Source organism: Coffea arabica, chromosome 5c, assembly GCF_036785885.1.
Source record: "Coffea arabica cultivar ET-39 chromosome 5c, Coffea Arabica ET-39 HiFi, whole genome shotgun sequence".
NCBI lineage: Eukaryota > Viridiplantae > Streptophyta > Magnoliopsida > Gentianales > Rubiaceae > Coffea > Coffea arabica.
The window spans coordinates 8003195-8017451 of record NC_092319.1 but is presented as its reverse complement, the minus strand read 5'-3'; the positions used below and the strand labels follow the sequence as shown (position 1 = coordinate 8017451).

At 36.0% G+C, this 14257-nt stretch overlaps 1 protein-coding gene across 1 annotated transcript in view; it reads right to left on the bottom strand.

Moving 5' to 3' along the window:
- LOC140007189 (uncharacterized) overlaps positions 1 to 8218 on the bottom strand; it is a 39569-nt gene extending 31351 nt beyond the window's left edge. The window contains exons 1-2 of the mRNA XM_072049878.1: positions 7715 to 8218; positions 6936 to 7628 (exon numbers count right to left, since the gene is read on the bottom strand). Coding sequence (XP_071905979.1) covers positions 6936 to 7628; positions 7715 to 8218 — 1197 coding nt within the window. The remainder of the gene's footprint in view (positions 1 to 6935; positions 7629 to 7714) is intronic.
- Between the last annotated feature and the right edge of the window lie 6039 nt (positions 8219 to 14257).

The window sequence follows — 14257 nt, the reverse complement described above, 5'->3', positions numbered from 1 at the left end:
AACACTTAACAGTTAAACACATAATGACTATGGAGTAAACATGTCATAAAACTATTCAAGTAACGTACTCCTATATGGAACACTCACCAATTCGAAACAAGTGATTAAGTGCTCAAACAAGTGTTTAGGCGTCCTTTCGAGTTCCTCTTGAAGGTCCCCTTGAACGCTTGAACAAATAACAATTAACTATTACACACTACCACTTAAAATCCCTACTTATCGAGAAAAATTGCACCCGTGTACAATCTAAGAAAATATCACAAAAATGAGATTCAGTTACTCATAAATCGAGGTTCAAATGTGGGGTTTAAAACTCAAGTAAAAATCTGATTTTTATCTTTAAAATCATTGGAAGGAAACAAGTAGGTATGAAACCATGTAAATAAATTTTCAAATGAACGATCGAAGTCGGACGTGAAGATGCCACGTCACAATCTGGCCAGTTCCTGGCCGGATATCCGGCCGGATTTCTGGCCAGATTCGAGCCAGTGAAAAAACCCAATTTTTTTTCAAATCTTATTCGAGGCAGTGAAGAAACCCAATTTTTTTTTCAAATCTCACCATCAATCGGGCCAAGAACTGGCTGGATATACTACCGGATTCTATGAAATTATTCCCGCGCGGATTCTTTTCAAAATAGCCAAAATTTATCAAGTTTAGGGTATTTTTTGGAAAATTATAACTCACTCTCTGAAAGTCCAAAATTGAAAAATTTGGTACCGTTGGAAACTACTTCCAAAATACTAAAAGTTCCAAGAAAACACTTTTCCATGATTCCAATTGGAAGACATTCAAATTTTGGGTCCAAGATGTTGTCTTGGAATACCAAGACAGATTTGGTTGATTATCGGCAAAGTTTGGAAATTCGGAAAAATTCACACAATGTGAACTAGTCTCTAAAATTTGGAACTCATTTAGAGTTACAATCAAAGTTTAAAACACATGGAACAAGATTCGGAGTTTTGAGCACCAAGATATAGCGGCTCAAAGTTGCTGAAATGTGAGACTGTTAGGCTAATTTTCAGGTTTAAATCATGAAGTTTGGGACTTTGGTTGGACATCGAAATGGACTCGGAATGGCACCAAATTTGGTAATATTACACTACCATATAAGGGCTATTCCTCTGTCAATTTTCATAAAAAAATCCATTCGAAAAATGGGTTAACAAAGTCACTAAAGTTCCAATTTTCCAAGGCAAAGCTGCCTTGTACTTCCATTTCCTTTTTTAAAACATTTGGCCAACGAATCTTTTCAAACATGGTCCATTTATGAATACAAATATCTAAGAAATATCCGAGATACATTTGGTAGGTGATTAACACCAAGAATTTCAAGATCACAAGTCCCAATTCAAAAAGAGTCATTCAACTAGCCTAAAAGAGGGTTTTTCATCACTGAGTCAGTTTCAAAATTCAGCCACACCTCACTCAATTCAACTTGAAATTGAGTGTGGTTAGTGGCGTTGAAAATTACTCATAAGGCTACAATTTTTCAGAAGGAATTGTTTTAAAAATCTGTCCACAACTAGCTCATAATTGAGCATCAAATCACAGCTCAAAACAGGGCTTCCAGTACAGACGAGAAACAGAACAGGTAACTTTACAAGGTTGGTACTGCTTACTCAGGTAGAATCAAGGCATGCATTTTGTACATTAGAAAACTGGAAGTGTCTAGTTTCTAATGCCACTGATGGCACTCGATTTTGACATCGGAGTAAAAAGTTATGACCGAAACAAAAACACTGCCAGAGTAATACGGGACTCATTTCCAGCTTTGACAAATTTTCGAAAACTCAACATTTAATCATCCAAATCATGTAATTTTTTGTGGAAACCTTCCACACAACCCACACAACATGTATACATCATAAACAAGTCAATTGAACAAAAAAAATGCACTAAGGGTCATGGCAATAATAAGGGCAGATTTGTCACTTTTGCTCAACTCTCTCCTTTTGAGTTTTCCTTCACTACCGAACGTATTTCCACTAGATTAAGCACTAATCCAACATAAATAGCATCATATATTATCAAATCAGTCCACCAAGCCATTGTGGGATTTCATAGAGTTCACACACCAAATTTTCAACATAAATAAAGCTACCCACATGAATATATGAGCTTATAAGTGCAATATAACTTCCATAAGTCAAGATTTGAGAGGTTGATCATCACTTACTTTCTTAGATGATCAAGGCAGAAATTTTGGTCCTTTCAGCTCAAAAAAAACCATGAGAGCAAGCCCCTTTTCTTAGCTTGAAGTGATCTCCGAGTGGTTAGCAAACTGTATGTGAATTTTGAGGTGATTTGGTGAAGATTTGAAGCAAGGATTGATGAAGGAAAATGAAGAACTTTGGTTGTTTTTCTCCTTGGATGGCCGGCTGTCTTAGAGCAAGAGAGAGAGAGGTTTTGGCTGCAAATGAAGCTTTCAAGAGAAGCTAAAATGTGTGGCTCTAAATTGGTTCAAAAATCAAATCTCTCTCCCGCGCGTACGCGCGCGTTTCGTGCCCGATTCCTCTCGAATTTGTTTCACTTGTGCACTGATAAGAATATATTTTACGTAATTTTTAGTGTGTTTTATTAGTTAATTTTGGTTTGATTATTTAGTTTTATAACTAAAATAACTAAGGTTTTGGTAAAAAACTACATTTTATGTTAAAGTGGCTAAACATTGCATTTTATGGATTTTTATGGTAAAAACTTCATATTTTGTAGGTTTAATGATTCAATCATCAAATGAAGTGCATTGAGAAGATATTTGGATGATTGAAGATGGATTAAAGTGGTGAAAATAAAATATGAAGTGTAAAAGGAAAAATGCAATTTGAATAAAAAAAAAAGTCAGGTTTGACAACTCTGACACATTTTGGTATTTTGACTATATCTGGAGCTTCACTGATCGGATTGAGGTGATCTTTATACCAATTTAAAGCTAAGAAAGAGATCTACATTTGGTATGAAGAAATCAAAGTCCGATTCATCCGTTTTCATAGTCCAAAAGTTGAAATACCGAAATTCAACTCAGCTGTCCAAAGTGGAAAATAGAGCTCTGACCAGTGTTTAGTATTTTGATCATATCTCAGGCTACAAAGCTCCAATTTGGATGATTATTGAAGCATTGAAAATCTAACTCAAAGGGCTACAACCTTTGTGTTTTGCACAAAAGCCAGTTCGGCCTTTATGATAGAGAAAATCGCAGATAAAACAAGGCCAAAGTGAATACGAGAGTACACAAAACGTGACTTGTAACCGCGTTTTGTGTAGGCGCGTTTTTTGGCCAAAATTCTGCAATTTGTTCAGTTAATTCTCTTGTGTTCAGACTACTTTCCAGCTATAAGTTACAAGTGAATTCGGTGCACATGCTTCAGAAGACAAAAAGTAAGAGGTATAGCCAAAATTCCAAGTCCAAAACCATTGTTTTTGACTTTCTTACAAAATGGAGATTTGAGAATCATTATAGCAGAAAATTTGGACTGGAGAAGAGCTCTTCATCAGTTTATATGTAGAGACATTCTGGGAGGTCTAAAAAAAAAAAAAAAAGGAGATACGGGAGAGAACTTGAAGTGTAGAAATGTAGTTCTTTCATTTCCTTTGTGTAGGATAGTTTAGCTAGTGTAGTTCATCCATTCTTGTATATTGCTAGACTAGGATTAAGATGGAGATGAATAAGGCAAGGTGATGAGCTCAAGTGACATGGGTTACATTCCTTTCCAACTTTTTATCTTTTGTACTTGATTCCAAATTTAGTTAATATGCAAGTTCTGGATTTTGTGTTATTTATGTGTCTCTAAAGTTTATGCCTTTGGTTTGGTTGAACTTTCTATGATTGTTAGTATTTATTATTTGGCTATTTAACTACTATGATTTGAGCAAGTTATTTAGCACTTTAGCTCTTTAAATCATGATTAATCTGGTACCATTAATTGTGATTATCTAAGGTGTTATTTCTGCAATGAAAATTGAGATTTAACATTAGTTCAATAAGTGCTAAACATGGGGAGTACACTCACGAGAGTAGAGGTGCACCTATGGGGTTTTGGTGATTAATTTCATGTAATTTCATTGAAGAAATGAACTTGTAACTAATTTCATAACCATGAGAATAGGTATGGATTGGTTATTAGTATAATTGATTCACTACGAAAGTAGGATTCAAATGCATAAGGAAATTACACCATAACTAGCTTAGATGTAGTACTCAATGATCCAAATATAACACTTGCATGAGTAGTTAGGGATACCACAACCTAAGGAGCTTTTATTTGTTATTTTGTATAATTTCAGTAGGTTAAATTTCTTATCATTAATTGATAGTCTAAATAATAGAGAAGTTTTAGTAATACCGGTAATTGTTCACTCTTCCCTGTGAGATCGACCCGATATATACCCTAAACTACTAGTTGACCTGTATACTTGCAGTGAACGGGTGTAATTCGATTTTTTAACTTGCACGTATGTAAAAATACCCGTCATGCACTAAACCTCTAATGTACTTGTATTCCTACTATTATTATTCACTCTTAATGGTCTAAAAATAAGGGTCTAAAGTCCCTCAATTAATCGCGCACACAAAAATGGGTACTCCCGATTTGTGCGCGATAAAGTGGAATTTTCAAGAAATTCTTATGACGATAGTATCGCTAACTAATAATTGAACATTTCAACATAAAAATACCTATTTCAAAACTAATGTACAAGTCTCCAGTTTTTCAAGGTTATTGTATTCTCGAATCGATTATTGTCTCCAAACGCGCATCCACTATTCACTCTAAACGAGCTTTCAAAAATAAATTTTTGAATCAAGACACTTTTAAAATACTTGTAGGTCATAGTCCCGTGTAATTGAGTATAAAGAGATTGGAATAAAATATTCCAAGAAAATGGGTGAGTAAATACTTAATTAAACCAGTAAAATAAAATAAAATAAGAAAAATTCGAGTCCTCACAGAAATGCATTTGCTTAAAATTTAAGACAATGCCTTAAAAGTGATTTTCTCATCGAAAATCGGGATTCAAAATTGAGGATTTAAAGTTACAAGGGAAACTTGTATTATCCATGAAATCAAGTTTATAAAGGACTATCAATCTCAAAAGGAAGTTGGAAGTTCGTAAAAGTTTATTCCTTAAGAAATCAGAAATTTTTAGCTTTACACGACCATACTTTGAAAATCAAATCTTGAGTTTGGTAAGTCCAAAATTTGGAAATTTTACACCGTTACAAACTAGATTCATAGTACTAAAACTTTTCAGAAGACACTTTTCCCCGGTTCCAACTAGAAATCATTCAAATCTCAGCTCAAATTTGCTACTTCATGAAATCAGGGCAGAACCAGTCTTGATTTTTTAGCAATGTTTGGAAATTCGGAAAAATTCACAGGAATTGAATTAGCCTCTGAAATTTATAACTCAAAAAGAGTTTCAAGTAAAGTTTCAAACGCAACAATAAGAACTAAATTTGGATTTTTGAACAGCAAGATACAATAGTTTGAAGATGGCTGGATTTCACAACCTGTTCAACAATTTTCCAGTTACTAGCTTTGACACAGTTTTGAAATCAGACCATATCTAACTCTACACAAGTCCAAATTGAGAATGGTTTATGGCGTTAGAAAATAGATTCAAAATAAAATAATTCATCAAAAACATCATTTTCAGACTCTTTTCACAAGTAAGACGAAATTGAGCCACAATATACAGTTTCACAGTTTCTCTCGGATAAACAGGTAAAACAGGTCAGTCCAATTTGTTGGTTTGCTACGGCTCGTTCAAAACGAATTAGTAGGGTAATTTTATACCGTTGGAAAAATTTTGGTGTCTAGTTTCAAATGCCACAAATGGAACTTGATTTCGACTTTTGTACAAAGATTTATGCTCAGACAAAGTACCCTTAGTCAGCTGCCCTGGCCGCTGTTTTCTAGATTGCAATCTTTCCGCAAAACCCAAGTTTTATGTAACCAGTTGAAATGATTTTTTAAAACCAATTTCCACACACATAATACAACATATAACAAGCAATTTAGCAGCCATATAAGCAACAAAATTCGAAATCCAAGCAAGGCAATAAGGCAGAAATTTTCGGCCAGCTCTTCCCATGAGTTTCTTCCAACTTTCTCTCCTCTTACCAAGCCAATATCAAGTCACTCATCACACAAACAACAACAATCAAGCAAGAACCTCAAGTCAGCTACCTAAAAGGCCACCTCAAGACCACTAGCCTAGATGTAAAGCAAGAAATAAAAGTTTTCCCCAAGTCCACTAGCCTAGATTCTTGATTAGGGTTTCAAATCCATGAAATACAACCTCTACTCTTGGTAAAATTTGAAAGATTAAAGAAGGATGAAATGGTTACCTCTTCAAGCTCCTAAACCCTAGTTGTAAGCAAGACTTTCCACCAATACTTCACCAAGAAACACCACAAGCTTGCACCTTCCTTCAAGCTATAGTAAAATTCCAAGAGATTTGTAGGTTGGATGAAAAGTATCAAGCAAGATTGGAGCAAAAGGTGAAGCTTTTCTCTTCCCCCATTTCTTCTCCTTGTTCGGCCGAGAGAGAGTGTGTGTGAGGGAGTGAAATGTTTAATTTGTTTGTGGTGGAAAAATAAAGAAAAGGCTAACCATAAGTTTGTATAAAAAGTCAACTTTCAATAGTGGCTCAATAGTGCCTTGCACTACCAATTTCTCTCTTGTTTGCTACACTTATACACTAATCCTCCAGGGTAATTCCTCTAGCACTACAATTACTCATACTTACTAGTCTAGTATTAAATTCTCAAATTTCCAATTAGTCGCGCCGGTGTGACCTTCGAGAAACTTTCAATGCACATGAGATAAAAGCTTAATTAAGAAAAATTCATGCAAAAATAGTAAAATTAAATAACACTAGGGCAAAATAATTATAAAATAGACTAAATTAAGAATAAAAACATGAGTCCTCACACTTGCATATGCCTTTAAGTACATATCTCTTGAGAACCAATGGTCACAATAAGACTCCAGCTTCTGTCTCTTGTAAATAATCCCTAATGCAGCATATTTACAAGGAAGTCCTAAATTTTGAAAAGCTCCACAATTACAACTTTTAGCTGGCAAATTGACTATGTAAGACCTGTTCATATCCCCCACTTCAAATATGTCATCACCTGCCATAGTAAGTTGACATTGTCTTGATGCTTGTCCTATTTTTTGCAGTTTATCCATCATCTTTGGGGTGACAGTAGTGGTTAGTGTGCACCCTTTTTGATATCTCTTATGCGTTTTCTTCATGAACTTCTTCCTCAAGCCCTCAACCAATGTTGAGATAGGTTTCCCTCTTAGCTCACCTACCCATGCATTAAAGGACTCAATATAGTTATTTGTGACATGATCACACTTAATTCCAGTATTAAAGGTATATCTACACCAACTTGTTTTGGGAATTTTCTCCAGATATCTCAAAGCTTCTATGTTTAGCTTCTTTATGTTGGCCATGGCTTCATTATGCCCTGCAATGTCAAAGCTTTTTGCTGCTCTACAGAATAGGTTACTGAGCAAAATACTAGGAAATTGAGCTTTAAAATTGCTACAGATATGCCTACAGCAATGCCTTCCATGAGCAATAGACACTATCTCTTCATAAGCAAGATTCAAGCCCTGAAATAAAAACCAAAAAACTTATATTGTTACACTGATGACTAACAGAATCAGAACTGAACAAAACTATTGCAGAATTAATATACCTTTTGCCTGTCACTCATGAAAGTTAAAGGACCATTCTCTCCAAATGGCCCAAAGAACTCCTCAAAGTGATGGAAAAACCAACTCCATGTTTCTTTACTTTCACACTCAGTCAAAGCAAATGCAATAGGAAAGATGCTATTGTTAGCATCTAAAGTAACTGTTGTGAGAAGTACGCCACCAAAGGGACCTTTCAAAATACATCCATCAAAATCAACAAAAGGTCCACAGCCTTCAAGAAATCCACTTCTTTGAGCTTTGAAACTAATAAATATTCTTAGAAATCTACACTCAACAAGGAGAGTAGGCCTATCATAATGTATTTTGCAGATGCTGTGCGGGTTGTATTTCCTGAGAAGTTCTGCATACTTTGGCAATTTGGTGTGGGATTTACTGTGATTACCTTCAATCTCATTTCTTGCTTTTGAAAGTACTCTATAAATTTGCCATTTGCTTGGATGCACACCATATTTAATCATCTCTGCTTCTACTCCTTTGGAAGACATGTTAGGGTGAATTCTCATGACCAGTACTAGTTTCTTTGCAATCTAGTCAGCTGTAGCTTTTATGTTCTTCCTATCCATCACATATGTGTGTTCACTTTGGTAAGACTTAATCATAAAGATGATGGAATCTACTACTGGTGATGCATGAATTCTCCATTTGCATCCTTCAACACCACAAATAGCTGTTACTCTACTCTTTTCATTCTTCACTCTCACAATAGGAAATCCTTTCTGAATGCATCAACATTAGTGAACAGCTGACCTTTCTTAAACTCTATGTTTCCTATTAGGTTATACGTCCACATTTTTTATTTCAAAGCTTGCTGAATGGGGTCACATTCTTTCTCATTTTCAGAATCAGAAACAATATCACCCTCCTCATTATCATCAAAATCAAAAAAGGACATGTCAGTATTCTCACTACCTGCCAGAGACATACTATCAACATCTATGTCATCCTCATTGTCACTATCCATGTTGTGTAGCTAGCTTGAATCAGAGCTAAAGTCATTATATTCATCCTCAGAATCATCAATCTCAATAGTAGATACACTGTCATTTCCTTTTTTTGATAAGTTCATATAGGTGTTATGACCATTTTCAACCTCAACATTAGTTTGATCATTGGGAATAACATCCATATCCAGCACATGCACATTAATCACCATTATAGACTTATGCATTTTGAACATTTCACTAACACTATTATCATCATCTATAATATCAAACATGCGACCTGTTGTAGACACCAAATTTTTACTCGTTTTTGTTTTAATTATCTTAAAATTTTATCTTAGACATTTTTTAAGCATTTTGGACATCAAATCTTTTAATTTAGTTTTATTTTTTAATTTTATTCATTTTTGCTTATTTGTCTATTAATTTTAAGATTTTGTGAAAAAAAAAATAGAATTGCTCACAAAAATATTCTTTAAATTTTTTAGATTCAAAATAGGAAGGTTTGTTGTTTATTTTGCTAAAAAAAAAAGGAAAAAGCCACGTTCAGTTTCAGCCGCAGCAGAAGAAAATTGCAGCTGCATTTTCTCGGCCATTTGGCCTTGGGTTGGCTCCGTTAGATCATCACAGTACTGTTACACTTGGCTTTCATCTATAAGCCCAGGACAATCTAGAAAGAAAGCTTATCCGATGGCTGAGAAGGAAACGGAGACTTGAGGCTGCTTCTGAACCATCGAGATAAGGTTTTTAGGGTTGGAGTCTGATATAAAGAGGGAGGGGAAGCAAGATAGAGGTTCTGGGACGGCAAAAGAAAAACCAGGAAGAGAGAAACCGAGAAAGAGAACGGCGGGGGTTTTGGGAGTGAGCTGAGAGTGAGGTTTTGGACGGCAAAAGAAAAAATAGAAGGGTGAGGTACAGCGGCTGGAAAGGGGAGTAAGAGAGATAGCGAAGAAAAACAACGGGGAGCTTCGGCTGGAAGAGAGGGCAAAGAAAAAGGGGCGAAGAAAAACGGCAGAGTTTTTGAGAAGGATCTGATAACGGTTGGAGAGGAGGTGAGGTCTGATGAGGGTTCTAGTTGACGGCGGCTGAGAGAGGGCTTTGAGAGGGGAGCAGGTGGCGGCTATGTTTTTGGGTAGGAAAAGAGGGTTGAAGAGGGCAACGGGAGATTGAGAAGCTACGGGTTTTAAAGAGGAAAAACCAGAAAAACAAAACCGAAGGGGGAAGCGTCTGCAGCTGAAAGTAAAGAGAGCCATTGGGACTGTCACGCCATCCGCAATCGCGGATCTTCATCAAAAGAGGCCCGAGCACTGCTAAATCTTGTAGCTGTGCGTAGATTATAAGGTGAGTTTCGAATTTGGGTGATTGAAAGCTTGTGAACCTAAAAAGCCATCAGCTTTCACGATTTCCTTTGCCTCCATGAAACTGAAATGGATGATTATCTGTTAGTTGTTCCTTCGATGATATCTATTGTTTCAAGAACTTGGTTTTATGGCTTACGTTTACCTGAAAATTTGGAAACAATTTGAAGTTTGACGGCTTGAGTGAAATGGTTGAATAATTTCTTTTGTTCCAGATGATCCCCCATTAATTCATCAGAAACCAACTGCGGTTTTCTTTACCTTGCAATTCCCTCATGCTTTCATTCGCTTGGATTGTCAGTGACCATGGTATTCATCAAAGGGTGTTGAGGGTTTCTAGGGTATCCGTGTTGATGAATGTTTGCTTTTGATTTGAGTTTGGTACCAGAATTCATTGCACGTAATTGCTGGAATCTCAAAATACCAGAAATTTGCTGTAAAATGTTGATGTAGCTTAGTTGCACGTTAAGTTCAGCAGCTTTGTTTTATTGTTCCTCTCTCTTGTCCCAAGTTTTTGCATTCTGTGTTTAGTTAGCGAACCAATTAGGACTCTCTTGTGGTGTTCGGCATGTATGCATCTATGCTGCATCAAAAAAAAAGTGTGTAAAATAGTTGCAGAAGCTTTTCCTTCGTGGATTGCATGAAGCTGCATTAGCTTTCATGTCTTTGATTCCCGTAACAGCCCACAAGTTGGATTTTTTTTATCTTGTTTGTATGCCGGATCTTGTGTCGACAATGATTGTAGAGAATTTGATGAGATTTGGTTTTGTTTGTAAGTTTTGCCGTTTCTTTGGTTTGCTCACGAGCTGCAATTTTTGCAGCAGAAAATGATAGAAGCTTCAGTTTGCGTCAATTTGCTGGAGATTTTCATTTTGCATGCATGAATAATTTCTAAAAATTACACTTTGGTCCCACAAGTCTCTCTTTGTTTCACCATGACCCAACCAATTGAATAATGTCCTCAATTTGGTCCTTGACAGCTTCAATTTTTCAACTCAATTGCTTGTTTGCTTCAATTAATTACCATGCTTTGTTTAGATTGCACTTAATGCATGAGTTTAAGAACTTTGTGTCCAAGTGAGCTTGTGTTTACCTATTCTCTTTAAATTTCCCAAATAAATTGGTACCTTGATCTTTTCTTTTATTTTGGAGGATAAATAAGTGATTTCACTCCATTTAGAGCATCAACTCAAGGGAGGTATAGCTTCTTTTATCTTTTTTTGTCTCCTCTATGTGATCCAACGTGCTAAGTGAGAATTGCATGTCTACTTTGCTTTCCTTGCTTTTCCTTAATTCATTTCATTTATTTCATTTACTTTTGCTTTTATTAAGTCATTCTTTTATTTACTTATGGGGTATGTGTACACCTCTTGGCTTGTAATAGATAGGGTTTGGAGAACATTTTTATTCAATTTTCCACCTCCCTATTTGTTTTAGTTAGCAAATGTAATAGGTTCATTAGCTTGGTTGCTTGCTTTTGTTGCTACGTGTTTATTTGCTTTATTAGGCTCTTGCATTTAGTCGAGCATGCTAAGTGTTATGTGCTACGTGTTTATAGGTGATTGACATGTCTACTTGCTTTCTATAGTCATAAATGAATGTGATGGATGAATGCGTCACCGTGGCTAGTCCAACGCTGACCATGGTCTTTCCCCTCGAGCTCTTGCAAGTCCAATGCTTGTGAGACAATTTTAGAAAAGGGCTAGTCCAATGCTAGACCCCAATAGGTCGTCCCCTCTCGCTAGTGCATTTTTTGTATGTTTCACTACATTCCATGCATTTTTCTTAATTTTCTAGCATTTGGCATGTTCTTCCAACCATTTCCCCTTCATTTTAGGTTTTTGCATCCTCATGCTAGTTATAGAGTACATTTGCTTGAGAGTCCCCTTTCGGTAAGGGAAACGAGCGAGTGTGGCTATAAAATAGCCTTAGCACGCTAGTCCTTCCTTCTAATCAAAGGGAAAATTAAAGTCGTGAAATTAGGAGTCATTCCCGTACCCGACTTGATTCATTCCTCTAGGTTCATACACTTTCATTTCTATCATATCACCTCCTCACTTTTTTATCCACATTTTCTCACTACTTATATTTTTTCTCAATCCACATGCCATGTTCACACATTTCTCTACTTTCCCTATCACTTATTTATTTTCTACCTCACAAATTATACCTAGTTGCGCTTATATGTATTTACTACCATATACTATTATTTTCATCCACTTGCACACAAACACCTTTATTTTCTCAATTGGCACACATGCACTTTTCTTACATTTGCACACATGCACTTTTCTTATATTTGCACACTTACACTCATACTTGAGTCCTCATTTGCATTAACCATGACCTCTATGAGGGCTTTCTTTATTGGTTATCACAACTCATGTGGTTGGGACCAAAAAGCCTCATAAGAGACATTTTTAGATTTAGGATTGCATTTTTCTTTCCTTTTCTTATCCATTAGTCACAATCCAACGTGCAACGCATATTTTGGGTAGAAGAATTAGGAAAAGTGGGGCTAAGTCACGCAACTAGCTTTGGCTAGGGTGAGGGAGTGCCTTAGACTTTGCCTTTGCCTTCTCCCTTATCAAATGTGACCCTCGATCCCTTTTTTTGGTTACGTAGACCTAAAAGTTCTTTAAAAAGGGTTCGTTTACTTTTCTTTCCAAAAATCACTTTTTGGGTGACTTGGTACACCCTAACTCTATATCAAGTGGCGACTCCTTTTCTATTTAAAACTCTTTTTGAACTTTGTTTGGCCAAACCGTCGCATTTCAATCCCACGGCCTTTTATTTTCACTTTCACACACATTCATGTACATATCTTACACACTACTCACACACCATCAAAAAGTGGGGAGCGATAGCTTGGCGACTCCACTGGGGACTCCTAAGTGGGTCCAAGCATTTGATTTAGCTATTCTTTTTCGTTTTCTACCCTTGTTATGCGTAACATTTGGATATTAGGGTTGCATTTTCTATTTTAGGACCTTTTGCCTCGCGCGCGTATCAAACTACTCCCTCACTCACGTATGTATGATTGGTTGCTTGGATGTATGTTTTACTTGTTTTATATCGCGCTTTGCATTGCATTTGGGGGGGTGTGTCACCTTTAGAGCCTCGCGTTGGGTCTCAACCCTTTCTCTCAAAATAGGGAACACTTCATACGTGCACGTTTATTTACTGTTATTCTATTTTATTTTATTTTCGTGGACTCTTTCCCATACCGCCTTGTAGGACTAGGAATGGTTTCTCTAGGTATGTGGATGGTGTGCTCTGCGCCCATAGCAGTACCTAGGGGATCGCTCGAGCCACCGACCGAGGGTCTTGGGATTGATGACCCATTCCCTTAGATCTGAAGGCTTGGGGACCTTTTTAAACCTTATCGAGTCTAGTTGCATTAGTGAGCCCCAGGCTCATGCATCCATATTGTAGACACCAAATTTTGAATAATTTTATGTGGCATCTATTTCATGATTTTCATTTTAGATTGCTTGCATTCGTTGTTTACTTTTAGTTTTAATTTTTAGTTTTAGCTTTTAATTTTAAAATTAGCATAGAGTTTTTAGAAAAAAGAAAAGGAAGACATCAAAAAAAATCATTTTAGTCATTTTGTTTTTATTCAATGTTTTCTTGAAAGAAAATGAAAATGAAAAATCATAAAAATGAGAAAAGAGAAAAAAAAAAGGAAAAAGAGGAAAAATTCAAAAATAGGCTTTAGTTGGATTGGAAAAATGAAAAAAATAAAAAATGAATGAAAAGAAAAATCAAAATTGCCATTTTTGCTGTTTATTTTCTAGTTTACTTTATTAGATTGTTAGATTGTTTTTACTTAATTTTATTATCGTTTTGTTAGGCTACTTTAAAAAGGAAAAAAAAGAAAAAGAAAGAAAGAAAAATAACATTTCGTTTTATCTTAATTAGCATTTCTGCACTTTTGTTTTTCTGCATTTAAATAACATTTATGTTTTTCTGCATTTGTTAATTAGTTGTTTTTGTAAAAAAAAAAAAAAAAAAAAAAAATTTGTCGCAGCATGCACGCTGCAATTTTTTGCAGCGTGCAAAGGATGGCCAGGCTTGCCCTTTGGAGGGCTGGATGAGAGGGCCTGTCCTTGCCCCTCATCCTCACCTTACAAGCAAGGGTTTAGGAGTTTGGGAGGTAGGATAAATAGAAAAAGAAGACATCAGCCGCAAGGGGGAGTCGGGGGAAGAAGGAAACAAAAAA